The following is a 14401-nucleotide window of genomic DNA, read 5'->3' as shown; positions in this document are numbered from 1 at the left end:
CCTATGATCCAGCCATTGCACTACTGGGTGTTTACCCCAAAGATACAGATGTAGTGAAGAGAAGGGCCATATGCACCCCAATGTTCATAGCAGCATTGTCCACAATAGCTAAATTGTGGGAGGAGCCCTTCAACAGATGACTGGATTAAGAAGATGTGGTCCATATATACAATGGAATATTACTCAGAAAGAACGATTTCTCAACATTTGCTGCAACATGGACGGCACTGGAGGAGATAATGCTAAGTGAAATAAGTCAAGCAGAGAAAGACAATTATCATATGGTTTCACTCATTTATGGAACATAAGAAATAGGAAGATCAGTAGGAGAAGAAAGGAAAGAAGGAAGGGGGGGTAAACAGAAGGGAGAATGAACCATGAGAGACTATGGACTCTGGGAAACAAACTGAGGGCTTCAGAGGGGTGGGGGTGGGGGATTGGGATAGGCCGGTGATGGGTATTAAGGAGGGCACGTATTGCATGGTGCAATGGGTGTTATACGCAAGTAATGAATCATGGAACTTTACATTAAAAACTAGGGTTGTGGGGCGCCTGGGTGGCACAGCGGTTAAAGCGTCTGCCTTCGGCTCAGGGCGTGATCCCGGCATTCTGGGATCGAGCCCCACATCAGGCTCCTCCGCTATGAGCCTGCTTCTTCCTCTCCCACTCCCCCTGCTTGTGTTCCCTCTCTCGCTGGCTGTCTCTATCTCTGTCAAATAAATAAATAAAGTCTTTAAAAAAAAAAAAAAACTAGGGTTGTACTGTATGGTGACTAACATAACATAATAAAAAAATATTTTAAAAAAATAAAAAATAAAAATAAATAAATAAATAAATAGGGAAAGTGAGGAGGTATGGGGACAGATGGAATTCTCCCTTTTTTGGTAACTGTGCTTGGTTATAAATAGTCCATTGGTTAGTTAGGGCCTATGGTTATTTTGAGGTGGGTCACCTCATGGCCCACTGTCTTCAGCCAGGTGGTGGCTGTGGGCCCTTCTGCCTTGATCGAGTTTCCATTGCTCAAGCCTGTTGTCTAAAAGCAGCCTCTACAATGTATTACTGTTAAACTTCCTACGTATGATAATTTTATTGTGGTTTTATGAAGAATGCCCTTTTTCTTTAGAGATGGGCTGAAATATTTAGGAGTAATTCAACACAATGCTTCAAAATTCTCAAATGGATTAGCAAAATTAGATAAGAGTGCAGATGTGGCAAAATGCTAACAAAGAGTCTATGGGGTTGATTGTATTATTCTTGCAATTTTTCTGTAGTTTGAAATTTTTCAAAACAAAAAGGGAAAAATTATAAATGAATCTACTCCTCCCAACCCCCAAGAAGACAAGTAAAGAGGGAGGCCTTTAAATTGAACAGACCTGAGTCTACCACAACTAGCTGTGTGACCTCTGAGTCCTCATCTCCTCAGCTGGAAAATGGCAGTCACGGCCTATCGTGAGCGGTTCTGCAGGACACTGGCAGATACCATTGGTGTGATGCCCAGAGCACAGCGGCCAGTGCATTGTTAGCGTTGACATTTGTTCTCCCCCTCTTACTCCTGCCTAATCTCCACTTCTCAGAACCCAATACTGGCCACCGAGGGAGATCTGCTCAGGATAAATAAGAACAACCACATGTGCTGTTGAGTGCAACACCTGAGGCTACACGACACCCTGAAGGGACACTTACCAGAGCCAGCCTGCCTGCCTGCCTGAGATGCAGGCTGGCTGACCTTCTGAACATCAGACCACAGGAACAAAAGTCAGAAATGCCTCCACCACAACTTGTTGGCTCATGCCACAGACTGGAGCTCAGAGATGAGCCAGAGCTTCTCAAAGTGGGGTCCCTGGCCCATCAGAGCAAAATCAGCTGTGGTTCATGTAAAAATGCAAATTCCTGGGCCTCACCCACTAGGATCTAAGTCAGCATCTCTGCAGTGGTGTTGGCAGTGTACATTCTAAACACTATTTTCTAGGTTATTCTCAAGTCTGAGCACCACGACCCACACGGTGGCCATGGTGGATGTGCTACTTTATAGCAAAAAAGGTCTACTGGAGAAATGAATTCTTGTGGTTCGAGCCTAATAATAACATAAAAAAGTTATATCCACCACAAAGATGTCCACAAAAGGGAGCAAATGGAAATACAAATACAGTTATACATAGAGATAAAAGCAGGAGACGCATGAAGAAAGCAACAATTCTCTCTGGGTTTTGCCAGGTCCAGACCCCAAGTATACAAGTGAAATGCTACTCCAGCCTTGGGGGTGAAGGACACCCACAGTCCAGAGCCCCCAAATTCATCACTGTCTGAACTTTAGGACCAAAGGGATCAGAGTGGGCTCTGAGGACTGGGCAGAAGGATCCCTTTTATTCGCCATGACTCAGGGAAGCTGAAGAACCAACAGTTCCCTCCTCTGCACGAGGGCAATAAGCAGTGATCCTGTAGCATCTGGTAAACTCCAAGAGCTCCAGAAATTCTCGGGACCTGAGGCTCACTTAGATTCTGCACCTATCTGCCAGCGCCTCTCCAACCTGTAGCCCACAGGCCTTAAGGGGCTCTTTCCGGGTGTGATCGTTCTGCTGGACGCTATGTGGGTGAAAGAAGCTGGCACCTGGTTTCCCTATGACCTGGTGAGGACTGGTTAGTGGATGTTCAGTTTAGAAGGTGGCTGGTCTCCTCTCTCTTTCAGCCCAGGAGATCAGATCTTTTGGCCTCAAAAGTTCCCCTCTGATCTAGAGAATCCTCTATTCCAAACCAGCTCCCAGCAAGCATTTACCCTCAGGGTCCGAGTTATTTTGAGAGACTCAACATCCTGCACTCAGCCCTAGGGAAGGGAAGAGATGGACAGACAATTGGGCAGTCTCCACCCCCACCCCGCCCCCAAACTGAGACGGGAGACAGCCAGCCATTTGCAACCTTAACTCTTTCCTGGCTTCGGCTAAGACCAAGGCATCCCACTTAGGAAAGCCTCAGATGGCAGCATGGTGACCGTTTGAATTCAAGAAAAAAATTGTAGTAGGAGAAAATTATGCATGGAAAGTGACTTTTAAAAATTGTCTTTAAATGTTACAGTCAAAGTGAGAGGATGGAAATTGCATCAAAAGAACATTTGTGTGTGTGTGTGTGTGTGTGTGTGTGTGTGTGTGCAGGTTATAAATCACTTTCCCAACCGTAGGGCTTAAAGTAATATTTCACCTTTTCAGGAACTCCGAAGTTTATTTTGGAGATGAGGAGAATCAGAGTAAACTCCAGATTTACAGTTTTACACACTAGCACAAAGTCATTCGCATTAGAATCCAGGTAAGTGTGATCTTAGAGGTTTCGATGTTTGCTGCCTCTACGCCTTCTTTTTCAGTTGTTCCCTACGGAGCACAAAGCCCTTGTGGCAGAGCTGGTCAGTCTAATATCTAGCCTTGCACAGGAGAGGTGCTCAGTGGAAGGAAGGGAGAAAGGAGGACAGCAAGGAGGAGAGTCTGCAATGATTCTCCAAGGGTGACAAGTGCCCTTTTGCATGTGGAACGTCTGGGCTTTCTCAGTTGTGTGCTTTATCAGGGTCTGAGGTGGTAACTCATACAAAAGAACGGTGATTTGTTGGATCTCTATTCGATTCGATTCCACACATAGTCACTCAGGGCCTAGCATTTGGCAGGCACTGAGCAACGCCTGGGGGTGGGCAGAAATGAATAATGCACAGCCCCTGCTACCTGCCTTCCAGATGTTTCTCAAGGACAAGAGAGTCACATATCCTGGGCACCTGGCATCCCAGAAATAAATAAACCTGACTGTGAGACCCCCAGAGAAAACTTGGTGGTGCTAGTGGGCTTGCATTTAAGTCCTCCTTGATTGCAGAAAAACACTGCTCTGTTCTTGAACACCACTTGCCTCTTAACATAAAACAAAGCCCAACAAACCAAGGATAGTCGCCCTTCTCCATCTCTGACACCCACCTCCTCCAGTCTACATCAGCTCTGGCCTGCCCTGGTCCTGGTTCCTCACAGAAGCAGTGTGACTTGGCCTAACCAACCCTGGAGGTATCCCTGATTTTCACTGCCCCCAGCCTCATTGGGACCTGGACTGACCTACTGAACCCCACCTGTGGTTTCTTTCTGCCACACTTTTTTTATTTTTTAAAGACTTTATTTATTGGGGTTTTTTTTTTTTTTTTGACAGAGATAGAGACAGCCAGCGAGAGAGGGAACGCAAGCAGGGGGAGTGGGAGAGGAAGAAGCAGGCTCCCAGCAGAGGAGCCTGATGTGGGGCTCGATCCCGGAACGCCGGGATCACGCCCTGAGCCAAAGGCAGACGCTTAACCACTGTGCCACCCAGGCGCCCCTCTGCCACACTTTCTGCTTCCCCCTTGCTCATGGGCTCCACAGCCTCTTCTGCTGGGCCTTTAGGTTGCCTGACCCAGAACTTTATGCCCTCAGACACTTCTGGCCCACTCTGGCTCTTTCTGGCCTGACTTGTCCTGCTGGCAATAAACTCCAGGTGCCAATGGTAACCTTCGAGACTACTGTCAGACTGATGGTTGGAACTGAAAAAGCTACTGCACCCAGTGGGTTTGCAATCTCCATAATTTATGCTGCAATCGCCACAAGACAGGTGGTTTGACCATTAGGATGCATCACTGCAAAGCAATTCGTTAGAAAGCAAATTAGTTGAAAAACTTCTAAGGAAGTTTTCAAACGGGCTCTCAAACTTCAGCTATAGCAGAATTACCTGGAGACAGGCTTGCTGGGCCACAGTCCCCAGTTTCTAATTCTGAAGGTCAGGAAGTCAGAATGAAAATTTGTATTCTAACAGGTTCTCAGGTGAGGCTGATACTCTGGCCCAGGGAACTCACTTTGAGAATCCCTCCTCTAGTCCAGTGGTTTTCAAGCCTGGCTGCCCATTGGACTCACCTAGGGAGTTTGTTTTCCTTTAAAGATTGATCTGGAGCACCTGGGTGGCTCAGTCAGTTAGGTGTCTGCCTTCAGCTCAGATCCTGATCCTAGAGTCCTAGGATCGAGCCCCGTGTGTGCGTGTGTGTGTGTGTGTGTGTGTGTGTGTAGTCTGCTTCCCCACTCATGTGCGCACATGTGTGCTCTCTCTCTCTCTCAAATAAATAAATAAACCTTAAAAAAAAAAGATCTTATTTATTTATTTATTTAGCGTGCTTGCATGAGCAGGGGGAGGGGCAGAGGGAGAAGGAGAAGGAGAGAATCTCAAGCGGACTTCCCACTGAGCACAGAGCCTAATGTGGGGCTTGATCTCACAACCCTAAGATCCTGACCTGAGTCGGAAGCCCAACCAACTGAGCCACCCAGGCACCCCTGGGAAGTTTTTTATTAAAAAAAATAATACTACAATGCATGAATCCATCAGCAATTCTGACTTAACTGGTCTGGAACACAGACTGGTCACTGGGTACTCTATAAGTTCTGTGGGTGCTTATAATGTTCAGCCAGGGTTAAGAACATCTGCTCTTGTCCATTTCATTAGCAGAGGCTGGGCTAGGGGTTGGAAGCCTTTTTTATCTCCCACATGGACAGATAAATGACACCCAGTTAAATTTGAATTCCAGATAAACAACAAATAATATTTCACTGTAAGTATGTCCCAAATATTGCATGGATGTCCTTTTTTGCTATTGTTGTTTTGTTTTTTCTAGATCTAGCAACCCTACCCTTAGACATTTCCATAACACAGAATGGGAAACAATGATCTGCCAGCTCCTATTTTATGAATAGTAACACCAAGTCACATAGGAAGTCAGAAGAGAACCGGGTTTAGAACTCAGGAGTCTTGACCTCAGTCCAGAGCCCTTTTCCTTCCATCACACTTAACTGTGCTAGAGACATTTGTACCCTTTTCTTGTTAGGGGGTTATTGTCAGTTGCCTGGAGGTGACTTCAAAGGAGTCAGTATGATTTACATCCTCTCTGCTCCTGTGCCAATCCTCACCTCCACCGGCTTTTCTACTGTTGCAGGTATCACAGAGGCTGTCCTAGGATATGGCAATTCTCAGAGCCATATCTAAATGGCCACCTCAGGGAGGAAGTGGACCGGAAGTGGTACTGGTCAGAGACAGTTGTGAGCGAGAGCCCATAATTGGGTAACACAAGGACAAGTGGGATTTGGCACAGGCAAACTACAAGCAAAGCATGTTGGGAGAGGCTTACTTAATTCGCAGAGACACTCGGAATTAGTTGTAAATTCTCTGGGAAGAGATCAAGGCAGCGGCATAAACAGTTCAATTAAACTGTCGGCTCAATGCTCAATGTGCGGTAATGGTCAAAACACAGCCTTTAATCTAGATATAGAGGATTATCTTGGGACCCATAATGAGATTCCTAAGATTAGTTGTACCTGAGGTAGAGAGAACAGAGCTGGCTCAGTGACGCGCAGAAAGCCTCGCATGTCAGCATGACTGGGACTCTTGTGAAAAGGGCTACCTGGATGCCACAACCTTCCTGGAACCCCCTCCGGATGCTGCAAAGACAGGCATAAACCTCATTCTGCTTCCTCCGCTTAAGAGACACAGCCTGGGAACAGAACACCAGAACACATCTGCTTTAAAAACTCAGCAACTCTGTTATGTTCCCACCTCCAGAAAAAAGTTAATAGCCACCAGCACCAGGTCCGAGGCAGAGATGCCAAGCTTTAGCCCCCTGCCATTCTGCCCTCCATGATCAACCATTCACATTCGCTCGTTCATTTGACAAATACTTATCGTGTGCTTACTAGGTGTCAGGCAGTGTCCTGAACACTGGAGATATGCAGTGAACAAAAGCAAAGATCCCTCCCCCATTGTGTGGCAAGACAATAAACAAGAAAAATAAGTAAAATACGCTGTACATGAAATGGGTCTGAGTAACACTCAGAAAAATAAAGCTGGGAAGGATAGGAAGTGTTGAATGGGAACAACAATCCTAGATACGGTGCCCAGGGGAGGCCTCACTGAGCATGTAACATTTAGATACAGACGTGGGGTCTGTGGCTCAGTTAAATGTCTGACTTCAGGTCAGGTCATGATCTCAGGGTCTTGGGGTCAAGCCCCATGCAGGGTTCCCTGCTCAGGGGGAGTCTGCTTGTCCCTCTTCCTCTACCTTTGCCCCTCCCCCTACTCGTGTGTGTGTGTGTGTGTGTGTGTGTGTATAAAATCTTTTTAAAAAATAAATGAATAAATACAGACCTGAAGGGAGTGAAGGATGAGCCACGGGGACAGCCGAGGGAAAGCATTCCAGGTCGAGGAGATACAGTGCAAAAGCTCCAAGGCGAGAGTGTTCAAGGAATACCAGAAAGAGGTAGCCTGGCTAGAGCAGGAGAGAGGACAGTACAAATGAAGTTAGGAATTTGAGGGGACTAGGTCATATAAGGCCTTGTGGGCCACTATAAGAATTTTGGCATTTATTATTAGGGACATGGGGATTTAATGGGAGATTCAAGCAGAGGAGGGACATAATCAGATTCAGTTTTAATAGGATCACTGGCTGCTGTGTTGAGACAGAAGCAGGGAAATGGGTAACAGATGCCTGCGATGATCCAGGCAAGAGATGAAGGAGTGCTGGGCTGGGGTGGAAGCAGTGGAGGTGGTGAGAAGTGGTAGGATTCTACATATCCCTTGCTGAAGGGTTGGATGGAGCAGGAATGAAAGAAGGATGTCAAGGATGACTGAGAGTTTTGCCTCAGATCTTCTTAGAGCACTAATGACTCCCAAATCTATGATTCCAGTCCAGATTCCTGCCCTGGGGCCCAGCACACAGTGGGAGACTGACATTAACATTTGATGACCTGAACTGAAAGAAGTAGATGACTCTTTTGGATTGGTGGCATCATTTCTCCAGGCCTCTATCAATGACAAAGCCTACCTCCAGATACTGGAAGGACGATGCAGGGAAAAGAGTTGCCGTGTCCCCACCTTGGTCTAAAGTGAGAAGTTGAGACAGGGCAGAAACAGAAACAGGGCCATACCAAACCCTTCCAATAAGAAAATTGTGAACAAGTGCTGGGGCGGGGGGCTGGGGTGGGTGGGTAGAGAGCAAAAATTGAAAAATGCCAGTGATAGGCATAATGTTGGGTTTGTGATATCAAGAGACCGGGTACCAATCCCAGCTGTGCCTCTTGATTCGATCTCTTCCTTTCAGTCATCCATTTCCCTCCGTGATATGGGGTGGCTGGCTCTGTGAAAGGAGAGTCTGTTCAGCTCTGACTGCCTATGGCGGCTCTGATCCTTTCCCTGCAAGTTCCTGTCTCCTTGAACCATTTGACATACTACTTCTCCAACATTGTCTTTTCTGTTTCCTTTCAGAATGATTATTTCTGACTCTGTCTCGTAAGGTGTGTCTACACTAGTTCCCAAAGGAAAACACCCATGTGTTTTTTGCCTGCTTGAAGTAAATACTACCTTAGTGCAGTTACCCCATCTGTAAACTGGGAATAACACCAACTTGCAGGGCTGAGGAGTAGGGTTAATTATATACAGAATGTGTTGGGGTTGAGCAGATACACAAGTGCTCTGGAAGTTCTTGGCATAATACTATAGCATTACAATAATTTTGGCTTGCAAATTATACCCCAGCAGAGGCATCACATGGAAAAGTGGGTCTAACCCATGGTCTGCTGAAAGTGAAATGGAAAAAATAAGTTGTGAAATATAACTTCTCTTCCTAAACCTTTGGAAAAGGCAGAGATAATTCTTCCATGTGCAACCCACATGCAGGGAACAAGTTTCCAGATCCTGGAGGGACTTTCTTGTCCTGAGTGGCCGGGCCTGTGGCCAGGGTCTGGCTGCTTCTCCTTACTAGGCCTATAAGCAGAAATGGGAAGGGAGGGAGCCAGAGAGGATTTGTGGTTGGTTGAGAAATGGGGCTTACAATGAGGATGTCCTTGCCTTTGGGTTTTCTTCTATTTGGGCCTCCCTTACTTGCAGAATAATTAAGTGTTTATACAGCAGAGGAGTGATTTAAAGGGTAATTTGAGATATTTAAGTTTAGGGTTACCCAAAATAAACATCTTAGCCCAAGTCAACTTCTGGTTTTTCCACCATCCCCCAGACATATCATACACACACACACACACACACACACACACACCCTAGATTACTTCCTGAGAAATGCCAAGTAGGTAGATCTCAGGCAATGAAGGGGCTGTGTAGATGGTGTCTGTGACTGTGGAGGTTATAATAGTGGGTTTAAAAAACTTAACTCGATCATAGAGGATGACAGTCCTGTCTGACCAAAGAGGTAAAGCAAATGGCTTGATCCTGAAGGGACAATTTGCAGTCAATTCCATTACATCAGTGTGTGCGGCTGAGTGGACGGAGCACAGCCTTCAGAGGAGGACCCAAGTTGGAGTCCTGGTTCTGCCCCTTCCCCACTGTGGCCTCAGGCGGTGACGAGGTGACAGCTCTCAGGCACTCCTTGTCTGGCTCTCAGACTGAGAATGTGACCTCCACCCCCAGCGGGGCCAGGGCTGTGTCCCCGCCAAGAGAGCCTCTGGCCATCTGCCTTTTCCTAGGGGATACAGAAAAAAATAGACTTCCGCCAAAGCCCACCTATTAAGACACAAGTAGCAAGTGGAGATTACTAACGATGTGGGCCTTCCTAGAGAATTCCTGCGACTTCGGGTCTCAGTTTCCACAGCTCAGGGTAAAGCATATTCTGGGGCTTGCCGGCCAAACTCAAAGGAGCCCCGGCTCTAGTGGTAGTTACCTCTTTTCTGGGCAGCTCTTCTGGCTCCACGGGGAGCCTGGCGCCTTCCAGGAAAAGCTTCACTGGGTAAGTTGCGCCCCTCCCTCGGCCTCAGTTTCCTCAGTTTTGGTCAAATCAAAGGACGATCTTAGGTTGCAAAGCAGAGACTGGTGGAAATGACATCATTTCGGCTCCACCACACCGGGAAGTGGCAGCCCGGCCCACCTGGGTGGCCGGCCCTCCCTTGGGCCTCAGGTCGGCAGCGCGCGGGGATAAACCCCCGACTTCCTCAGAGGTGAGAAGTTAAGCCGACGTCTGGCCTCCCCTCAGCCTGGCGCTGCGATTGGTGCCGTGCAGGCCCGCCGCCCCTTCGGGCAGCGTCCGTCGTCTGTACGGCTAACACGCTCATTAGCATAGAGACTCCTCCAATGATCAGGCAAGCGGGGGCTGAACCGGAGTCTCCGTCCCTTCAAGAAGGAGATAAGGCACTCTGTTCTCTAGGGGTCCCAGGGCCGCACTTCCCTTGCGCGGGTCACGTAGTAAACTAGAAATGTCCCGGGATAATTCACCCCCGCGCCCCGCCCCCAACAGTAGGTCCCTGAGGTGCACAGCGCGCGGGCACCGTGAGATGAGCACGGATCTGGCCTCCGCGCGCGGCGGGCTCACGCTGGCAACCTCACGCCCCAGGCGGCGGCAGGCAGCGAGCGAGGCGGGGCCAGGAGCGCCACTGGACCCCGGTGCCCTCAGGCGCCACCCCGGGGCTGGCGCCGAGGCGGCCGCGGGTGGTGGCGCGTGCTAAGGCGGAGAGTTGCGCCTGCTGAAGACCCAGGCACGAGGAGGGCGGGGCTTAGGCCGCAGTGTGGCGGCCGGGCTTGTGGGGGGGGCGGGGCGGGGCCTGCGGGGGCGGGCTGGGGGCGGGGCGCGCGCGCGAGCCCAGGGAGGGCGGGGCCGCGGCGCGGGGCGGGCTCTGGCGGCGGGTGTCACACACGCGGCGGTTCGGGAGGCGGCGGCAGCGGCAGCGACAGGCGCCGCCGGGACGGGCACGGGCGTGCGGCTCGGGCGGGCGCCGGCTGCCTCCCTCCGTCGCTCTCTCGCTCTCCCTCCCGCTTGCTCGCCGGCTGCGACGCCGAGCTCTCCCCCAGCGCTCTCGGGAAGGAAGGAGGGCGCCAAAGACGCCGACAAGTTCCCGCAGCAGCCGCAGATCCTGGCCCAGGCGGAGGCTGCGGCTCCGACGGGGCAGGAGAGCGCTTCGCGGCGGAGCGCACGGCTAGAGCGTCCCAGGCGGGGGGCCTTTCACTCTCCGCGGGGCCTCTGCCCGGGATCCCATGAGACGCGCCCGTGAGGGGCGAGAGATCCGAAGTCCGGGCGGCGAGAGGCGGAGGGCGGTGCTGCAGCTGCTGGAAGCCGGGATCGGCCGGCAGGAGGCGGAGGAGAGAACTTGAAGTTGGCGTCGGGAGCAGGCGCCCCGGACGCCCCCCGCCGGGGCCGGGGCGCCGAGGGACCTGGGCCGCAGCGCTGCTCCGCGAATGGCCGCGGCTGCGGACCGGGTTCCCGCGCCGCGGCCCTAGGCGGCCTCTCGCCATGGCCAAGTGGCTGAACAAGTACTTCAGCTTGGGCAACAGCAAGACCAAGAGCCCCCCGCAGCCGCCGCGGCCGGACTACCGCGAGCAGCGGCGCCGGGGCGAGCGGCCCTCGCAGCCCCCCCAGGCTGTGCCGCAGGCCCCGGCGGGCGCCTCGGCGTCCTGCGGTCCGGCTGCCGCCTCCTGCTTCTCAACCTCGTCGGGATCGCTGCCCGACGACAGCGGCAGCACGAGCGACCTCATTCGCGCCTACCGCGCACAGAAGGAGCGCGACTTTGAGGACCCATACAACGGGCCCGGTTCGTCGCTGCGCAAACTGCGCGCCATGTGCCGCCTGGACTACTGCGGCGGCGGCGGGGAGCCGGGTGGGGGCCAGCGCGCCTTCTCAGCCTCGTCCGCGTCGGGAGCCGCCGGCTGCTGCTGTGCCTCCTCGGGCGCAGGCGCCGCTGCGTCCTCGTCGTCGTCCTCCGGCTCCCCGCACCTCTACCGTAGCAGCAGCGAGCGGCGGCCAGCCACCCCGGCCGAGGTGCGCTACATCTCCCCGAAGCACCGCCTCATCAAGGTGGAGAGCGCCGCAGGCGGTGCCGGCGACCTCCCGGGGGGTGCCTGCTCTGGCGGCCGCACCTGGAGCCCGACGGCCTGCGGTGGCAAGAAACTGCTCAACAAGTGTGCCGCCTCGGCCGCGGAGGAGAGCGGGGGCGGCAAAAAGGACAAGGTAAGGCACCCCTTGTTCTCACCCCAGGTTCCTGAGCCATTTGCGCACGGGGAAACTGAGGCAACGCTGTGGTTCCTTCATCAGCTTCGGGCTAGGACCCTGGGGTAAGGGCTCCCACGCCGCTTCCCAGTTTTGCCCTTTCGCACGCTCTTTCCCCTGGATCTGCTCCTAAAACGTCCCCTCTCTGAGCCCACAACTAGGTGCCTCCTTCGGAAGTAACCTGATGAGAACGTCCTGCCAACCTTGTCCAAGAAAGACCCAACCAGCCCTTCCGTCCCCTAAGACCTAAAGTCTGAGAGTCAGGTGGCACGGATTTGGAGGAGCGTTTTTTCTTCGCTACTCCCTTCCACCATTCTATAGATGGGAAACTGAGGTCCAGAGCTGGGAAGGGACTCATTCTTGGTGGCAAATCCGGACCGGCTGTCTTTAAACGTACATATGTAAATCCCTCTAAAAGCCCTGCCCTGCCCCACCCCTCGCGCCAGGTTTCCAAATCGGAGCGGCCTTTTGTAGTGGAGCTGCACTGGGAACCCCCACGCGTGCTTTTCCGGTTGAAATATGCTGCCTCCAGGAACTTTCCACTTCGACAAGTCAGTTTCTCCCGCCGTGCACACAAGGGGGTCCGCCAATCCATCCGGCTTGAAGGAGACTCACCCCTCCAATCCTCACCTCTTTCTTCCTGATCCCATCCACACCCCATACAGTCCCAGGAATGAGGGGGACGACTTTGTGACAACCCCCCCCAACATATTAGGCCATTTTGATCCCCCTCTTTGAAGCACACCAATTACAGCCAGACTGGGCCCCTCTCTTCCCCCTTCACACTCCTGTGGCACCCTCCCTTCCCCCATAAAATACTTGTTCTGTCTACTTATGATGGAAGGCAGTGTTTTGATTACATGTGAGGCCCAGCGCCCTGTGATGTCTGTCAGGCCGATGTCCTTCTTCTTCTCCCCACCACCCCCACCATTTCCCAAAGGTAAACTTTTGCCCAGGCGTGGGCTGGGGAAGAGTGATAGAGTCTGAGCTCCTTTTAGGACTGGATGTCCAGACAGGAGGGAGACAGGCTCCTACCTGCCAGCTGGTGCTTGGAAAGGGATGTTTTTGTTTTCCAGGCAAGAGAAGTAAGGGGATGCCTTCCTTTTAATTTTTTTGACTGGCTTTTTTCTCTCTGAGGTCCCAGGTCCCAAGAGTATCCCCTCCCCTCTGGATCTGCTAAAGGCAGGGTGGGCAGTCATTGGAGGATCCCACCTCCCTCTGGAGCCATTTGGGGGCACACCTTGGAAGCATGGACTCCCGGGCTTCCTACAAGAAGCTGGGAGCCAGGTGGCCACCCAGGTGCTGCCTGGAGGGGGGGGTTCTTTGAGAGCCCCCAGTATTGAGGGCTTGTGGTTGATCTGTGAGGGAAATACCAAAGAGGCTCCCTGCTGCCTTATATACGGCTCAGGTTTGGCTAGGTGCTGGCTGGGGAGAATCTGAAGTTCCCGAGTATGGTTGGTTTGAGCAAGGTCCCACCTGTGAAGATGGAGAGATTGCCAGCGAATGTTGCTAGACTCCTGGGCACCCTCTTGTTACTCCACAACCACCTCCGTGGTGGGCAAATCTTTCTCTCCCACTGCTTGTAAAGTCTTTTCTGGCTTTTAAAACTTTAGTAGACATTTTTTTTTCCACATTACAATTAAGACTATTTCAAATACTGAGGGGTAATATGTCTTATAGCTGGAATGTCAAGTGTGTTTAAGAGTTGGCTTTGTTGGGGCACCTGGGTGGCACAGCGGTTGAGCGTCTGCCTTCGGCTCAGGGCGTGATCCCGGTGTTGTGGGATCGAGCCCCACATCAGGCTCTTCCACTATGAGCCTGCTTCTTCCTCTCCCACTCCCCCTGCTTGTGTTCCCTCTCTCGCTGGCTGTCTCTATCTCTGTCGAATAAATAAATAAAATCTTTAAAAAAAAAAAAAAAAGAGTTGGCTTTGTTCACCATGAAGTTTTTTTTTTTTTTTTTAAGATTTTATTTTTAAGTAATCTCTACACCCAATGTGGTGCTCAAACCTACAACCCCAAGATCAAGAGTTGCACGCTCCACCAACTTAGACAGCCAGGCGCCCCTCACCATCAAGTATTTTTTTGGGGTCTTTTCTGTGCCCTTCCCTGCTGGGTGCTGGAGCAGTCCCCCATGAATTTTATGGCCTAGTTTGCAATGTGGATGATGAGTGCTGGGATGGGGATGCTGTTACAGGAGGGCTGAACTGGGGGTGGTCAGACAGGGCCATTATTTTGGGGGAGGGGCGGTGACTGTGGTTGGCTGCAGAAAGAAAGCCTGGCACTTGAGGGGATGCAGGTAAAGTGCGTGTGGCTAGCATTGAGAGGTTAGCGTTGCATGGGACCCCAGAGGAACAGCAGGGCCCAGGTTTGGGAGGACCTTATAAGCTAAGCACAGTGA

At 51.6% G+C, this 14401-nt stretch overlaps 1 protein-coding gene and 1 long non-coding RNA gene across 2 annotated transcripts in view; one reads left to right on the top strand and one right to left on the bottom strand.

Annotated features, from left to right (window-relative positions):
* Positions 1 to 6370: 6370 nt before the first annotated feature.
* Positions 6371 to 9917, bottom strand: LOC103678490. The gene is made up of 3 exons (XR_572694.2): positions 9689 to 9917; positions 7171 to 7291; positions 6371 to 6520 (listed from the first exon to the last, which is right to left on the bottom strand). It is a non-coding gene; the product is annotated as an uncharacterized LOC103678490 (long non-coding RNA).
* A 789-nt stretch (positions 9918 to 10706) lies between these two features.
* SHB (SH2 domain containing adaptor protein B) overlaps positions 10707 to 14401 on the top strand; it is a 135073-nt gene continuing 131378 nt past the window's right edge. Inside the window, exon 1 of the mRNA XM_008708007.2 lies at positions 10707 to 11962. Within this exon, the coding sequence (XP_008706229.2) occupies positions 11249 to 11962 (714 nt within the window). The 5' untranslated portion in view covers positions 10707 to 11248. The remainder of the gene's footprint in view (positions 11963 to 14401) is intronic.

This window comes from Ursus maritimus, unplaced genomic scaffold, assembly GCF_017311325.1.
Source record: "Ursus maritimus isolate PB19 unplaced genomic scaffold, ASM1731132v1 scaffold_17, whole genome shotgun sequence".
Taxonomy (NCBI): Eukaryota; Metazoa; Chordata; class Mammalia; order Carnivora; family Ursidae; genus Ursus; species Ursus maritimus.
This window is presented reverse-complemented; position numbering and strand designations above follow the sequence as displayed.